The following is a 16,349-nucleotide window of genomic DNA, read 5'->3' on the forward strand; positions in this document are numbered from 1 at the left end:
AGCAGTACATCACATTGGTTGCTTACCAATGCAACAGGCTTGATTTTGTATCTGTTAACAAATTTCCACAGCTATCAACTGTATTGACTCCAGTTGTACACACACAAAAAGAAAACATACAAATACCAGTGTAAACATGTCTGATCTAAAAGTAACACTGTGTCAAAAAAACAAAACAAAAAAAGCAAGTTGGATGACCTTTGTTTAAAAAAGGAGATACATTTTACTGCATAATATTCCAACATCAGTATTATATTATATTTCTATGGGTTTAGCTTCTCAATGTAATATTTAATTTTATCAGATTGGATGTATGAACTGTTTTATATCAGGGAGTGTTTGACGCCACAATTATCCTGCATCAGTATTACAGGTGCCTGAAATAACTACATTGTGCTGCTGGGGGAGCCAGCTCCTTCTCCTTTCCAGTTCTCAGTCTGTGGCTTCTTACTTGTCTCCGTCCCCTCCTCACATCATGACTCTGCACCTGTCATATGCAGACTTGTTCTCACTATTACTTATAATCACACTGGTGGACAAGTAACTGTATCTACCAAGATCAGAACAGTCATGTCCCGAAATACTGATGATCTATAGGTTTTTCTATCCACGTCAACTGAAAATGTTGGGACATTTTGGACTAGTAGGTGTTAGAGATTAAGAGATTAAATACAAAAAGGTCCTCGGACTTTAGTCAAATGCACCTTAATAAACTCTGATGTGTCTTGTCATCATAACCAACAGATCCTATATATAAATGTCAATGTGCCCTGAGTCAGTGCTTACAGTATATGTCCTTTAGTCTCCTTCTGTTCACATTCTTTAATTTGAATGCACCATGTGAAATATATGTTTACATATACCAGCTACAGGCGACAGGTGCACCATCCACACTGACAACTACACATTCTTTTTCACTTCCTGCAACCAGCACTTTGCTAAGTGTGCTACCTCCCATCAATATTTGTTGAGACTCCGTTCTCTCCTGGTGCTTCAGAGTCCTGTTTAGTTTGCCTTTTGATCAACTTCTTCCCTCACAATTCTAAATTCTTTGACTCATCAATTTAAGCTTCGTCCTCGCAACCTGTCCTCTCAGGACTAAGCGGGAGGGACGGTTGTGGTGTGTCTCTGAAAGCTACCCCAGCCAAATGGTCTCCTGTGAGCAACTAGCACTGTGACACGAAGTAGTAAGACAAACTATTACCTAAATATAGTGCATGACGTTGTTTTCTATGTCACTGCAGGGCTTGATTTATGAAAAGGTCACATCAGCTCAGGTTTTATTCAGAAACCATGATGGCGCCCCTAAATGTTGAATCCTGGACCAGCGGATAAGTGTAATTTCACATGCAACTAAATGCAAGTCTTACTGCACATACATTACCAAGATACTTACAGTATGTACAGGTCTTAAAATATATGCAGTTAGGAGACAGCACATTTTGAGCCATAATCAATAATACATTACTAATATAAGTTCAACAAAATGAATACAGGGACAAGTGCTGCTATTGGTTACAGATTCTAAGCAGAGGGTGCAGTGTCTATGGGATCCAGTGGTGAGGGGAGCCCAGTCCAATCTGTACACCAGCCCCCACTCTGCTCTTCCAGGGGGCAGCACACGTACAAAGAACCAACATTTTCCCAGAGCATGGGGCCTACAGAGAGGATGGACAAATATCACTGCCCCTCTTACACAATTTGGCTATGGGGCCCAGCAATTTTGTGTTATGCCCCTGGTACAAGGGTTGCATTTCCTGATAAACTGACTGGCGTTCACCAAAGGAAGTACAACCTTAGAACTGTGAACAATAGTATATGTTATTTCCCTGGTAAAGAACTTGCAGCGCGATGGCCTTTTTCACAGCGTCATCATGTTACATACCTGTCAGCACATCAGGTCTGTAACAGGGGAAACGCGATCACATCAGTGTGGCTTCCTCCATTACATCTGCAGCACTGAATGACCCGTAACATACAAGGCATACATTTGTCTTTAGAACGCAGCTGGCTGTACTCAGCAAGAGATGTTTAACAAAAAGGGGGAGGAGATAGGAGTGCAACAAATTAAATGCAAGAACTATTGCTTGGAGACAATGTAAGATTTATAGTATTGATAAGCCAGTATCCTGTCCCTAAATTAGACAGTGATGGTAGCCATTTTTAAGAGGCCACATTCTTATATTTATAGAGAATTCACTAGCAGCCATGAGCTCAGCCCACAAAAAGTCTATCCACACTGTACTAAAGTTTACTAACAACTGACAGAGAAAGAAAAGCACTACAAGAGAAGGCAAATATCATTTTAAAATCAAATATTTGTGACACGTGAATAAAAAAAGACACAAGACATAAAAGGTAATAGTGAACATGGCTGTTTATAGCGCCACTGCATACAAAGAATGCATAGATAAATGGACTCTTACTAACACATTGGCATTTTGTCATACATACACACCACATACATACTTTTTTGGCCGTAAAAAAAAGTGACTTTTTTTTTTTAATTACAATTCGTTTTACAAAATAATTTTTTTAAGTTAAAATATGCAAAGCTATTTTTAAAACAAAATATCTGCAAAGGATTGGCATTTACCCATAGATCACTGTTTCTTCCACCATGTTTCATTAGATATGTCCAATTCTGGTATGACATGTATGCGGCAGCTGGTAACTGTGTACTGTAGGAGAGATAGGATGATCAGGGCATACACGTCATCATTATGTACAAGCGTACACACCAGAAGAAGAGATAAAGGCATAATCATTACAGTATTATCAGCATATGATATAATCTACCACAGGGGTTTCTGTAAGGAACGACAGATAGTAACAACGCTATGTTCTATTTGTTTATTAGAAGAATACGGCCTTTGGAATTTCACACTAAAACTGCAGTTGTCAAAGTGGGTGAAGCAACAGACGGAGGGAAACAATGATTACTGTGAGTAAGTCACATTTCCTAGGTTCACTCACATCCCTAACATTGCAGAATATGCTGGTGTTTTAGAAATAAGCAATAATATATCAAAGAATGTTGAAATGATCAGGACAAAAAAATGTTAAATTATAATACTGAATCCGTGGATGTGGAGTTATGGCTGAGGACTACTGACCTTTTTTTCGAAAGCAGAAGTGTATTATGCGCAACATTTATGTAAATAGATCTGTGTCGAACTGGACATGAGGGACGTGGACATGTCAATAATTTATTCAGAAAATCAGTCAGTATGAGTGTATCTATCACCTGTACTCACAAACATCTGCAGTCTGCACCTATCTCAGCTGAAGGAAGCTAAATCAGCAATCCCATTAAAAAATAAGGTGTTTATTCTTTACCATAAACCACTATGGTATGCTATAAGGATGTTGGAATTACCATTTTCCTTTGGTTTTTTTCTTCAGACTGCTAGTAATGATTATGATTCTGGACTACCATGGCAACCACAGTCCCATGGCGTATGATGAAGTGAGCAGCCCCTCTGAGTTCCTTCTGCACTGTGACATCTCCTCCTCCCTTCTCTGACATCACATGACATGCTGACAGCCATTTTTGTTTGCCAAACTGATATATTTTGATATGGAGATAATGGCTTGCTAAAAAGGTACTTAACTTGCTATTTCGTGAAAAAAAATAAAATTCTTCTATGTGGGATTGCTGCTTTAAGACTGTACTGTTGTGAAATTGAGAACTTGCCGCTGCCTTTAGAGTTAGTTGAGACACCAACAATGAAGGACAGCCCTACTATATACAAGGACAGGCTGTGCACAGAAAGGTTACCCTATTTGTCATCTACAAACCCGCTGAGAACTGCCAGCTCTCCTGACTCAAAGCAAGAGACAAAAAAAAAAAGGAAAAACATTCTATTCATTAATTTCTTGAATAAAATGAATGACTAATTAAATTACCAAGTGCAGCTGCAATTTACTCACTCTGCTGATGAGCTATTGCAATTAAATTTGTGCACATAATTAGCTGTGTTTTCCCTTTAACAATAGACAAATCACATATATGGCCAGTAAACTGCTCAAGGACCTCATTGTTACCAAGTTATTCTTAATAGAAGGCGCAAGAACATTGTAAGTACAGGCTAATATAATATCCAACTAGAGTTCCTTATCAGGCCAAGCTTAAGGACAATGAAAACCATTAACTGAATCTATGAATATTCAATATAAACTAGTCTTGCAAAGCAGTGGGTAATTGTGCTTTAACAACACAGAATTCTGTTGAAAGCACATAAAATAGTGTGAGTTATATAAAGACGCACATTTTAACTGGGCAATTGCACATCAACAGCCAAATAGCACTTTCTGAATTTCTTTTGCATACAAGACAGCTTGGTGAGAAAATGTTTAAAATATAGGTGGCTTTTAAAATAACTTTATTTCCAGGCAAAAGTTCACTTTAATAGTATTAACTATTAGTATATTACTGCAATCTTTTGTCTGTGGGGTCATTTATGTGGCGTACACTGCAAAACACCTTGTGCCTGAATGGTCCACACAGAGCACATTAGGCGCACTGTGAAATAGTGTTACTGTCACACCAAACCCCAACCTCCGACCACTTTACTTCCATCATTGTCAATAAAATAAATCCCCTCCCTAAAATACTACTTAACTTAGACTCATTTATGGATTATATTAATGATAATATTATGAAACATCGGAATTGACTTTATTACCAGTGGCTGATTGGAAATTCGCTTCTCTACCCAAGTGCAACGTGTAGGCACAAAATGGGTCCCAATAAATGTATAGGACGAGACTGAAATGTGTAAAGTGCAAGGCCTTTTGCAAAGTGGCAATGACTGTGCACAACTCTCCACAGCAAGGAATGATCTAAGAGTACACCTTCTCTACCCCGTTATTACATTTCAATAATCCCGTCCTGCAAAAGGTCTGGTTGCTCCGTTTTCCCTTTGTGGTGGCCAGTTGAGCTGTCTAGGGAACGCTGATAGAAGTGGTTCGTCATGTTGGCGTCCTTTAACCCCAGATGTGGTGCGTCATGCTTAAAGCACCAATACGCGGTTGTCATATTTGAATACAAAATTAAATTCCTGTTAAGTTTGCTACTGGTAGCCAGTAGCCTGCCCTTCTCCTCAGCTTCCACCACCAGCCAGAACCACAGTAGAAGACAGAGTGTAAGAAAAGAAACTTCTCTATATACTACCTAGGAGTGTTTCTATTTTCTTGTTTTTACCGAAGGCTAGAAGGGGACTAAACCATTGTAATGGCTGCCATTAAAGATCTAAGAGGAAATCTTCACTCTACCCATCGCCTCCCCTCTGGCTTTCTAAACATTTGATCTTCTGCAAACCATACCACCTAATACTTTGTGCCTCACTAGAGTTCCAGACGTACTTACAGAAGTCGAGGTGCGCAGTGAGTTCAAAGATAGCATTGCACTGTGCAGTGGACATATTGCGTATCCTAAATAACCTCCTAATCACTTGGAAGTGTTGTCTTTGGCTCTCACCTTCTGTGGGAACACAAACGCCTCCGTTAATAACTGCTATTATGTGGCTCACAAGCATATAACTTCACAGTGTTCTAGAATGCAAGATTATCATAGTAAAGGACGTAGGTGGAGTGTAAACTGTGCATACCATCCTGGAATATCTTAACTGATATCAGGGGAAGTATTATGTACTAAGAAATGCAAAACATAAAACTTAAAAACAACAGAAGTCATCAGGACAGGAAAGCACCCGGTAGACATGAAGGCTTCTGTATGCAGTTGTCAAATCCACTTTAAACTATAACCAAAGAACTGATTTCATTAAGTGCCAGAGAGTGCAAACACTTAACAAGCACTAAAACTAGGCAGGGTTATGCCCCATTAGGAAAAAAATAATGACTGTGACTTCGGTTCTTATCCATTGACAGCGTGAGATGTACAGTAATTTTTTATGTGTTTAATAAACACAAATGAAGTAAAGTCTAGAATTAAATGAGAATAGTCCAGCAGTTACGGGGATTAGAAGGGAGAATTTCTATAGTAGAATCAAATTGAAGGTGAGGTGTAGAAGCTGACTCAGGATTTTATCATTTCTTATCTTACACTTAATTATCCCACAAGCCCAAGGAAACCCAGCCACCAGCCTCCTTCAATTCACTTTGTATGGGTCTTGGTGCAGCTAATGATTAAGTGCTGGACATGCAGGAAATCCAGAAATCTACTCCACTGACTCTTGAAATAACAGTGTCTCTTGTCTGAACAAATAGCAGTTATGGATGTGACGGCTACTTTTCTGTATGATGAGATGAGTCAGTGAGCTATGGGATGCTTCGTAATCCTTAACAACAATGGACTCCATGGCATTCATTAAGAGTGCAGAAAATGTCACTTTGTCATGAAATGTTCATCTTATTTACAATCTGAAACAGACTATCCAATGCATGTAATAGGAACCACTGACAGGAGAGAAAATAAAAGTTATGAGTAGATATATATTTATATTCATGCTTCTTTTGTAGTACGCCATGGTGTCAGAACGAGAACATGCTTGTCAAACATGGGATAAAGGGAAATTCTCTGAAGAGAAAGCAGCAGTTTAATGGAAGGCTGAGCCGCAGTGTACTCCGTTACAGAGCTACTTTTACTTCAGTAGAGACGCAAGGTTCAAGTGTTCGTCGATTCAGGGGCTTCTTGTGGCTATGGCATGTCGGCCACGGGGCGTTTCTGTTTCAAAGTGTCAATCAGGGACAACACACCCCGTTTCACACTGGTTGTGACTCTCCGTGTCACCGTGTCTGCAGGGGGAGGTGGAGGCTGAGCCTTCTGGGAAGGAGGCCTGGCAACCAGGCACTTCTGGTACCGCAACTACAAAGAAAAACAGGGTTTACGTTAGTCAAGAAAAGCAACAATGTCTTGTATGCCTAGTATGAAGGACCGTGTATAGGGACATACATAAATGAGAATTTTTCATGCATTCTTCCAACCTAACAAACCTAATCATTTTTCCTCCATCACAGGAATTTACACATAATGTAACGTTACAGAGACTATTTATTATTTTCCATTCTGTTCATAGCTTCTATATTATGGGTCTGGGCTTATTATAGCAATAGAGCCTTTTTGGCATGTAACACTATTTTTAAGTTTACCTTTTAATTTCCACTGGAAATATTTAGAGGTTAATGTAATATAATATGTTTACTATAGGACTTTGCCTATTTTTCATGAAACTCTCAATAATGGGGTGATTTATCTTAGTTGGTTGTAGGTTTGCAAACTTGCATTGCATTACAAATTGAACCTACTTTGTGTAGGTAAGAAGCTACTACTACAAGACAGACATACTCCCCCCTCAGGGGTATATAACATGAGCCTCCCTGCCCATACTATATAGCACTGGCACATGAATGCCCCTGTACGACATATAGAAAGCGCAAGGGGCTTCTAATGTCATCCTGTAGCTGGAAATACAGGTACAAGTTGTGTGCAATTGCAGAGTAACACACAAATGCAAGTGCAACCAACTGTAAATCACACCCTAAATCAGCTTACAGAGCTCACCCACTTATAACCTACCAGAGCCCTCCTATCATTCATATTAATGTATGATAATCCTTCCACAGTAGATTTGGGGCTTTATTAGTAGTATTGGGTGGGTATAAGATCAGTGGAAACAACGACAAACTTGCCTATAGGTTTACATAATGACAACATGAAACTATGTCTAGTAGTGTCCCCCACTGGCGGATCCAGAGGGGGCAATCGGGGCTATCGTTCACCCTTGCGCTCCAAGCAGCAATCTTTATAGCTTAAAATTGCTGCTGAGAGGTCTGATCATTGGAAGGCAAACCAGAGCGAAGGAGGAGAAATACATTTCTAGGTCTGCCCCTGGTTTACTCACTACTAGGCAGAAATATGTAAGTGCTATTTGTTTGTTTTTTTCTTTAACTTGACATTGTTTATTAATATTTTCACATAAGAGGAATACAGAACAGAAAACAGGAGAAGGAACATAATTAGAGAGGGAGGGCGCATACATTTTCATGTAAATGACATTTTTGAGGTTAGAGTGCCTTCAAGCCATTATTTGTCATTTCAGAATGAATGACATGTTTGTAAGGAGAGCGCTCACCATGCATGCGGCCTGGACAGCTTCAGAAACACTTCCTGCATTGGGCTCACACCAGAATATATGAGTCTCAAAATGCTGATTCCCAGTGTCCATAATGAAAGCGAATGTATGAATGTCCTTCCCCACGCCCATGAAGGACAGGAACCGAACCCTGCATTCCACCAAGACCTCTTCATCCTGCCAGACAGAATAGAACAGATCATACCAGTCTTTACACCATACTGTGACTGCAGTCTCTGGGTGTACTGAAGAAAAGTACACCATAGTATAACAAAGACATTACACTACACCAACCAATAACATTTGGTCACTGTGATCCCTAAAAACTGTAAATGTTGAGCATCCCCTCATCCTTATCAGACAATGTGCCTGAATTTATATGAATTATTACTCTCTTCACTAGACTCCACTTGTTGATTGTTAGTTATGATATCATTTGCAACCTACTTGGACACAAGTTAAGTTCCTGAATGTAATATCTTTTCAACAGATCGTATGTATGACCTTTGATTCATATGCAGCTGTATTTAACACCACAGTTTATCTGCACCAATTTGTTAGGAGCCTCACATCACTATTCTGTGCGGTTGTGGAACCTGCTCCGTCCACCTACTATCTTCATGTGTTACTACCCACTCGCCTCCAATGCCCTCCTCCAGGGGCAGGCTGGGCTGGTCCCATAGTTGGCTACCTTGGGCTGGGTCACCTGCATTTTTTTTCCTTCAAAATGTTCCTAATAGGCTGCCGAGTCAAGTCTTGCCCCCCACCCCGGGCTAAAATTTGTCAACCCTCCCCTGTCCTCCTCACATCAGGATGTTGCCCCTCTTACATGCAGCCCTGTCCACACTAACAACCACACAAGTGGACCGCCTCCCTCTGTCTCTGAATATTTTGATGATGTGATTGGCTACAGGTTGTTCTGACCCCGCCCACTTGAAAACCAAGGACGTCCCAGAGCAGCAGTTGAAAACTGAATATAATCATCACCATTTATTTGTAAGTCTGCCCACCCCCGAACAGTCAGAATGACAAACCCTACAAAACTCAACAACTACAAAGTAACACATAAAAAAGAATAAGTACATACAAGGAGGTGCAGACCGTCAGATCCCAGTAAAATGCACCATAGTAAAAATGCATTCCAGATGCACTTTACACAGCCCATGAGATGATTAGAGAGGACATATCTGTGAGGTAACCTGACTTTATTAGGGTCTGTTTGGATATTAGTGGATGCTTTGTTTTATGCTGCCATAGAGGAAATTTCTTGTTGTCTTGTCAACACTGTAAGTGAGCTTATAACGAAACTATAAATTTTGCTTAAATTCAGCTAAGACAATCTCCAAATCAATATTATTCATTTTTCTGCAGTTTTCTTGTGATAACAATGCACACTGTTAAGCTGTTTTAAGGGATAACCATCATAATTTATATAGCGCCACTAATTCAGCAGCGCTGTACAGAGAACACACTCACATCAGTCCCTGCCCCATTGAAGCTTACAGTCTAAATTTCCTGACACACACAAGTCAATTTTAATAGCAGCAAATTAACCTACTAGTATGTGTTTAGAGTGTGGGAGGAAACTGGAGCACCCAGAGGAAACCCATGCAAACACAGGGTGAACATAAAAACTCCACACAGATAAGGCCATGGTCAGGAATTTAACTCATGACCACCGTGCCGTGAGGCAGAAGTGCTAACCACTAGGTCACTATGCTGCCCAATAATCATTTAAAACAACTTGTTAACAAACAATCCCTCTCCAACTAGTGGTACTAGTCCATGGCCCTTGGTCAGAAATTACAGTTTAGAGATTTTACCACTGAACACTTTAAAGAAAGGCTGCAGGGGAAAAAACTTATGCGTAGATGTTGTTTCTCCCTCCACAAGGTTACATACAAACTGACTTTAGATGCATTCCTAACACAAGTTAATTGCATAAAAATTAAAGTGAAAATAAATAAAATGTGAGCGTACATATTAGCGATTTTACATAAGTGTAACTGCGTTGAGCTGTAGTGTGTTTCTTTGAAGCACTTCCATTTCAGTGTCTGAAGTGTGTTACATTTATCTCAGAGAAGAGCATGTTAACACATTGAGATGTGGTGAAGCATTTACACGTGTTTGGTTTCAACAAGGTAACAACCTTATATTTGTCTCAGACGCATGTCTAAAAATGCAGAGTGAACTCATTTGTAAATGCACATCAAACACACACACACACACATATATAACACAATGCTGTCTATGTGTTTCTACTTGCATTACAACATGCAATAAAAAACTGCAGTGCAAAAAAGACAGCAGAAAATATATTTATATGGTCTTGTGACTTCTTGATGGAATAAGAGATTTTATATATATATATATATATATATATATATATATAATCACATTTCTCTGAGACTAGTGGCGAAAACGCATGGGAGGCTCGCTGGATTCTCCCACAGTAACGCCCCCTTCCATTCTATTTCAATAGTCCTGGAGTTGAGTGAAGTCTGATCGATATACCACAGGCGATTGTGTAGTTGTACAAAAGAAATGTTCTATCGATATATATAAATCAGTCATGTTTTATTATTGGGGATAAAAACCCAGCAAAAAAAAACAATACTAGCTTTTTACAGGTAACAAACACACACCAAGGAAGGACAATAGAGAACTCATATTTTAAGGCATAAGATTTCCAATGTAACGCTATTCTTGTAGTCTCAGTATCCTCTATAATGTGAATGTTGGCCTCAGGGGCGGTACATACTGCTGTATTAGTGCAGTGTATAGGTGAACCAAGCAGTCAGTTAAAGGATACAGAGTACTGAGTGGTGATGCATAAAATGTCTGTGTAGCAAAGACATGGGCTGATGATTTACAAGTATTCTAACATAAAATGCTAAGTAAATACAAAACAAACGCACAGTACAGTATGATACCTGAAGGCAAATAACCTAGTGGTGTTTGTAAAACAAGATCTATTATCTATAAAACATACTTATTGATTTCAACATTACTTTGCATTCCAGGACCTTCATCAAGAGTTGCCCTGAAAATATGTTTGGGGTACTTTTTGGATGCAATGAAGGTGATATCACGGGCCAAAATGTTAAAATAATTATCTATACCGCAATTTTGTTATTTGTGGTGTGCGTCATTAACTCTTTGTACTTTTGCCCCACACCCCTTAATTTTGCGCCCATTCTAGAAACGTGTTTAGTATGCAGGTTCTGCCCTATTGGTACAGTGACGAAATCCACTAACATGAGTGCCGTGAAAGTGTTAAATCCAGACATGTAACGCATCTAATGTCTAACCAGAGTGATTAAATCAAACATCTGTTCTGTAAATTCTCTGCAATTACATTGCACAAGTATTGTTGTGCTCCAATGATTGCAGTGTCATTCATTTTATTATTCTGGTGCACACTGCTAAATGTCATTGTACAGCTACTGCTTCCCAGTTAAATCTGACCTTGAAACCAGTTAGAAGCAGAAGAACGAGTGATGTAGGGAACCGTTTACTAATTTTTCCAGAAATCTTCCGGCTGTAGGCATGCATTTAAACTGAGCAAGTTACAGCTATTCCCAATCAACATGGGTACTGGAACTGAAATAATGTATATTACAAACACATTCACTAACAAGCTTAGATATTATATACACATATCAACACATTAACTAAAAAGGCTTAATATTATAGGAATATTCTGTGTCATTACATTTCATATATTTAAAACGTTCACATAATATAATAATATAATATTAATGCTTAAGTATTGCTGCAGTTAGTCCAGTCCAACACACGTGGATCTGATCACCACATAACTGGATCTGTGAACAATTCAGCCATTCAGGTGTCAAAAAATGTGACTGTACTGACTTCATTGATCAACCTGATTTCCTATTCTGTCAAATGACATCTGATCAGATAAAACGTTGATTGTTCAAAATGATAAAGTCAGGCCCACACACAGCACAATATCTGTCCAGCTTTGTCGCAAATCAATAAATTGGCCAATGAAATCTATAGTGTGTTCACTCCCATGATCATGTTTTTATCGTACCAACGCCCATCGTAACATTTGATTTTATAAACAGCCTAAAAATCATGATCAACGATGTTGGGCAAATGTGGAAGTGTGTGTGCGCACAATCTTTTTGAGCAGATGGTTATAAGAGATGAAGAACACAAAATCATGTACGTGTGTACACATAAATCTGTATGCTGATCAAGACTCTCAGTCGTTTGTAAAATCGTTAAAGAAATCACATCTGCATTCATTTTCTCTAGCGTGAACCCAGCTTACAACCTTGCATTTACAGCTAAGATGAAGCCGCAATTATCTCATATTTTAACTGCTTGGCAGTGTTCTGCCAACTGCATTTAGTTTGCTTGAGAAAACTTGAATATTGGAGCTTTAGAACATATAACAGTGTGAGATACCATAGCTCCATCTCTGTATGGTGCTGTATGTTAAGTTACAAGGACAACAGATAGAACACAGGAGAGACCCACTAAGAGCCTGGAATGATGGTAACAGAAAACATTAGTTCTCTCAAATTCTATAGATAGCTCTAGCAAACTGCTGTTTATTAAAAGAACACCACATGTCCAATGGTTCTGTGTTTATCACAAAGTCCCAATTTCCACTCATACTATTCCATATTTGTACAAACATCTTGTCAGATTTTGATAGTGAAATGATCTTAAAAGAAAGCTCATTATAGCAAACTACAAATAATATCCCATAACAATGAAAGTCACTATAATACACAGAGAAAGCTGTATATTAAATTTAGCAGCCAGACAATCATTGTAATGGAGGAGTTCATCTGTGCAACAACAAAAAGAGAACAATTTAATTTGGAAGGAAAGATGGACTATGTATATCCTTTTGTCTCATCACATGCCGAAAGTAATGGCTGCTCATTTCTAATATACTGAATGGCAGCGGTGAGCAAAAGGAGGTTCGTCAATCCGTTGCTTGTGGCCAGATTAAAAAAAAAAAAACAGTGTTCTCAACTGTGCTCCAAGTTATAGCCTCTCTGTTCTGCTGGCAGACGAATCATCCTACTCAGAGGACCTTCCTAAGAAATGGTGAGTTGGATTGTTTGGACCAAACAATGATTAGGAGCAGGGGGACCTCATCGCAAGCTCCAACATTGACATGCTGGATAGAAATCTGTAACAGGTAGACCCCCTGGCTGGAAAATCCACATAACAGATGCAGATAATGAGGTTGACCCTTCCACTTGCTTAACCTCTGCGCGTATAAAGCATCATTACTTTAGCGCAATTATCACGAATTTCTATGCGCATCCCAAAAATCCACGATGTTGTGGTACTAGGACCCGTGCCGCCGCGCGTATTAGCGGTTCGCGAATCGTAATTGAATACCCCCCAGGTGTTTAAAAGAAATCCCGACAGGACATTTTCGGGGGGCATTAAGCCCCCTCTCAAAAGGCAGAACTGAGGGAGCTTTCATGTTTGGGACTCCATGCAGTTCCAGAGAAACTTGCCTTTTATAACTGGTACCTGTTATTTTTCCAACACTTTAATGTATTAATAAAGCTGATTGGAGAGCTACTGCTGAGCCAAGGCAGTTGTCTAATTAGATACATATATACAGAGTGGTGTATACAGTCATGGCCAAAGGTCTTGAGAATAACACAAGTATTGGTTTTCACAAAGTTTGCTGCTTCTGTGTTTTTAGACCTTTTTGTCAGATGTTGCTATGGTATACTTAAGTAATGTTACAAGCATTTCACAAGTGTCAAAGGCTTTTATTAACAATTACATTAAGCCTATGCAAATCCTTCTTTTTTGAAGACCTCTACAATTCGTCCTGGAACGCTGTCAATCAACTTCTTGGTCACATACTGACTGATGGCTGCCCATTCTTGCCTAATCAATGCTTGGAGTTTGTCACCATTTGTGGATTTTTGTTTGTCCATCCACCTCTTGAGGATTGACCATAAATTCTAAATGGGATTAAGATCTGGGGAGTTTCCTGGCCATGGACAGAAACTTTCAATGTTTTGATCCCCAAGCCACTTAGTTATCACTTTTGCCTTATGGCAAGGTGCTCTGTCATGCTGAGAAAGGCATTGTTCGTCACCAAACTGTTCTTGGATGGTTGGAAAAAGTTGCTCTTGGAGGATGTTTTGGTACCATACTTTATTCATGTGTTCTAAGGCAAAATTGTGAGTGAGCCCACTCCCTTGGCTGAGAAGCAACCCCACACATGAATGGTCTCAGGACGCTTTACTGTTGGCATGACACAGGACTGATGGTAGCACTCACCTTTCCTTGCCCGGACAAGCGTATTTCCAGATGCCCCAAACAATCTGAAAGGGGATTCATCAAAGAAAATGAGTTTACCCCAGTCTTCAGCAGTCCAGTTCTCAGGATACTTTCTGTTGGCATGACACAGGACTGACGGTAGCACTCACCTTTCCTTCTCCAGGCAACCATTTTTCCAACTACTGTACTGTGTTCAGAAAATCAGTCTGTCCCTGATGCTTTTTCTGGAGAGAAGGGGCTTCTTTGCTGGCCTTCTTGACACCAGGCCTTCCTCCAAAAGTCTTCGCCTCACTGTGCATGCAGATGCTCTCACACCTGCCTGCTGCCATTCCTGAGCAAGCTCTGAGCCGGTGGTGCCCCGATCCCACAGCTGAATCAACTTTAGGAGACGGTCCTGGCGCTTGCTGGACTTTCTTGGGTGCCCTGAAGCTTTCTTCACAACTATTGAACCTCTCTCCTTGAAGTTCTCGATGATCTTATAAATGGTTTATTTAGGTGCAATCTTACTAGCAGCAATATTCTTGTCTGTGAAGCTCTTTTTGTGCAAGGCAAAGATGACTGCACGTGTTTCCTTGCAGATAACCATGGTTAACAGAGGAAGAACTATGATTTCAAGCAATCTCCTTTTAAAGCTTCCACAGTCTGTTATTCGACACTCAATCAGCATGACAGAGTGATCTCCAGCCTTGTCCTCATCAACACTCTCACCTGTGATAACGAGAGGATTACTGACCTGATGTCAGCTGGTCCTTTTCTCTCAAGGCTGAAATGCAGTGGAAATGTTGTTTTTGGGTTAAAGTTCATTGCCATGGCAAAGAGGGACTTTGAAATTAATTGCAATTCATCGGATCACTCTTCATGACAATAACTCCCTCGGATTTGCATGTACAGAAGAGCTATGGTGTGTGGTCATTATCTGAGGATATTATGAAGACCACATAGAAGTCAATGCGATCATTCTCCCATCTGTAATCTTCTCCAACACACACAATGTTCATAAAGGAATAATAATTCTATGCTAGAGTTTTACTTTAGGAAAAAAGGAAATAATGAAAGATACAGTATTACCTATTTGCAAAGTTAGTCAGTTAAATGATTAAGGCAACAAAATTACTATAACGTATCCCCAGGAAGAAGCCGAAGAATGATTATTATTACAACTTTGTTTCCAGCCTACATTATCACTCAGATTTAATGCTGATTACATTTAATGATCTGGCTCACGGTCTCTATACCATTATGCACATGGCTGTGTTGTTTGTTTTAATTAACCCTGCTTCATTTTAGATTGGAGAGACATTTGGTATGAACAATCATTCACAAAATTGAATTGGGTTAATTTATAAAACTCTTATTTGTTCTGCAGAAAAAAACAATACAAAAAGGAACTTGACAATTAGACTTAAATACCAAACAATGCCACTAATACAGGACTTAAAGGCAGGGAACAGAGTCATGTGACTGGGAGAACTGACAGTCATCACTAGAGCAGCAGCTGTAATGTATGTTCACCAACTACTCACCTTTTCTTTGATAACTGTTACAGTAGCATCAGCCACATTCATGATAACTGGTATCCAGTCATCTCTGTCTGAGGGGTTCAAAAGACTTTCAATGGCTTCATTGACGACATCCATACCTTAGAAAAAAGCAACAGAAGTGTTTAGATCAAAGTCTGCACGAATGTAACTGTACAATTACAACTCATATAACTATTTTCTATAATAAGCAAGATGGTTAGAAACACTATTATACAATGAGAAAGGTAACTTACCAATATACATGGAGGGTGCTATACGGTTGTTATATGGTTGCATACCTGTGGGTTTAGAAACTGGCAGCATGCCCACATATTGCACATGAAACTTCTGCACAAGCTCTGTCTTTGGTGTTGGGAATTCTACTGTATATGAAGAAAGAGAATATGGTAATAAATGTACAATTAATATCGGG

General features: G+C 39.4%; 1 protein-coding gene across 9 annotated transcripts in view; it reads right to left on the reverse strand.

The window, feature by feature from the left end:
• Nucleotides 1-2,359: 2,359 nt before the first annotated feature.
• The window catches only part of APBB2 (amyloid beta precursor protein binding family B member 2), a 252,123-nt gene continuing 238,133 nt past the window's right edge, over nt 2,360-16,349 (reverse strand). For 4 of the 9 annotated variants that reach the window (XM_075194960.1, XM_075194917.1, XM_075194943.1 and 1 more), the window contains 4 exons: nt 16,171-16,299; nt 15,920-16,035; nt 8,097-8,273; nt 2,360-6,829 (listed from right to left, as the gene is read on the reverse strand). In XM_075194960.1, coding sequence (XP_075051061.1) covers nt 6,662-6,829; nt 8,097-8,273; nt 15,920-16,035; nt 16,171-16,299 — 590 coding nt within the window. In that variant the 3' untranslated portion in view covers nt 2,360-6,661. The remainder of the gene's footprint in view (nt 6,830-8,096; nt 8,274-15,919; nt 16,036-16,170; nt 16,300-16,349) is intronic. The other 5 variants (XM_075194977.1, XM_075194953.1, XM_075194969.1 and 2 more) reach the window with 3 other exon arrangements.

Source organism: Mixophyes fleayi, chromosome 1, assembly GCF_038048845.1.
Source record: "Mixophyes fleayi isolate aMixFle1 chromosome 1, aMixFle1.hap1, whole genome shotgun sequence".
Classification (NCBI taxonomy): Eukaryota; Metazoa; Chordata; class Amphibia; order Anura; family Limnodynastidae; genus Mixophyes; species Mixophyes fleayi.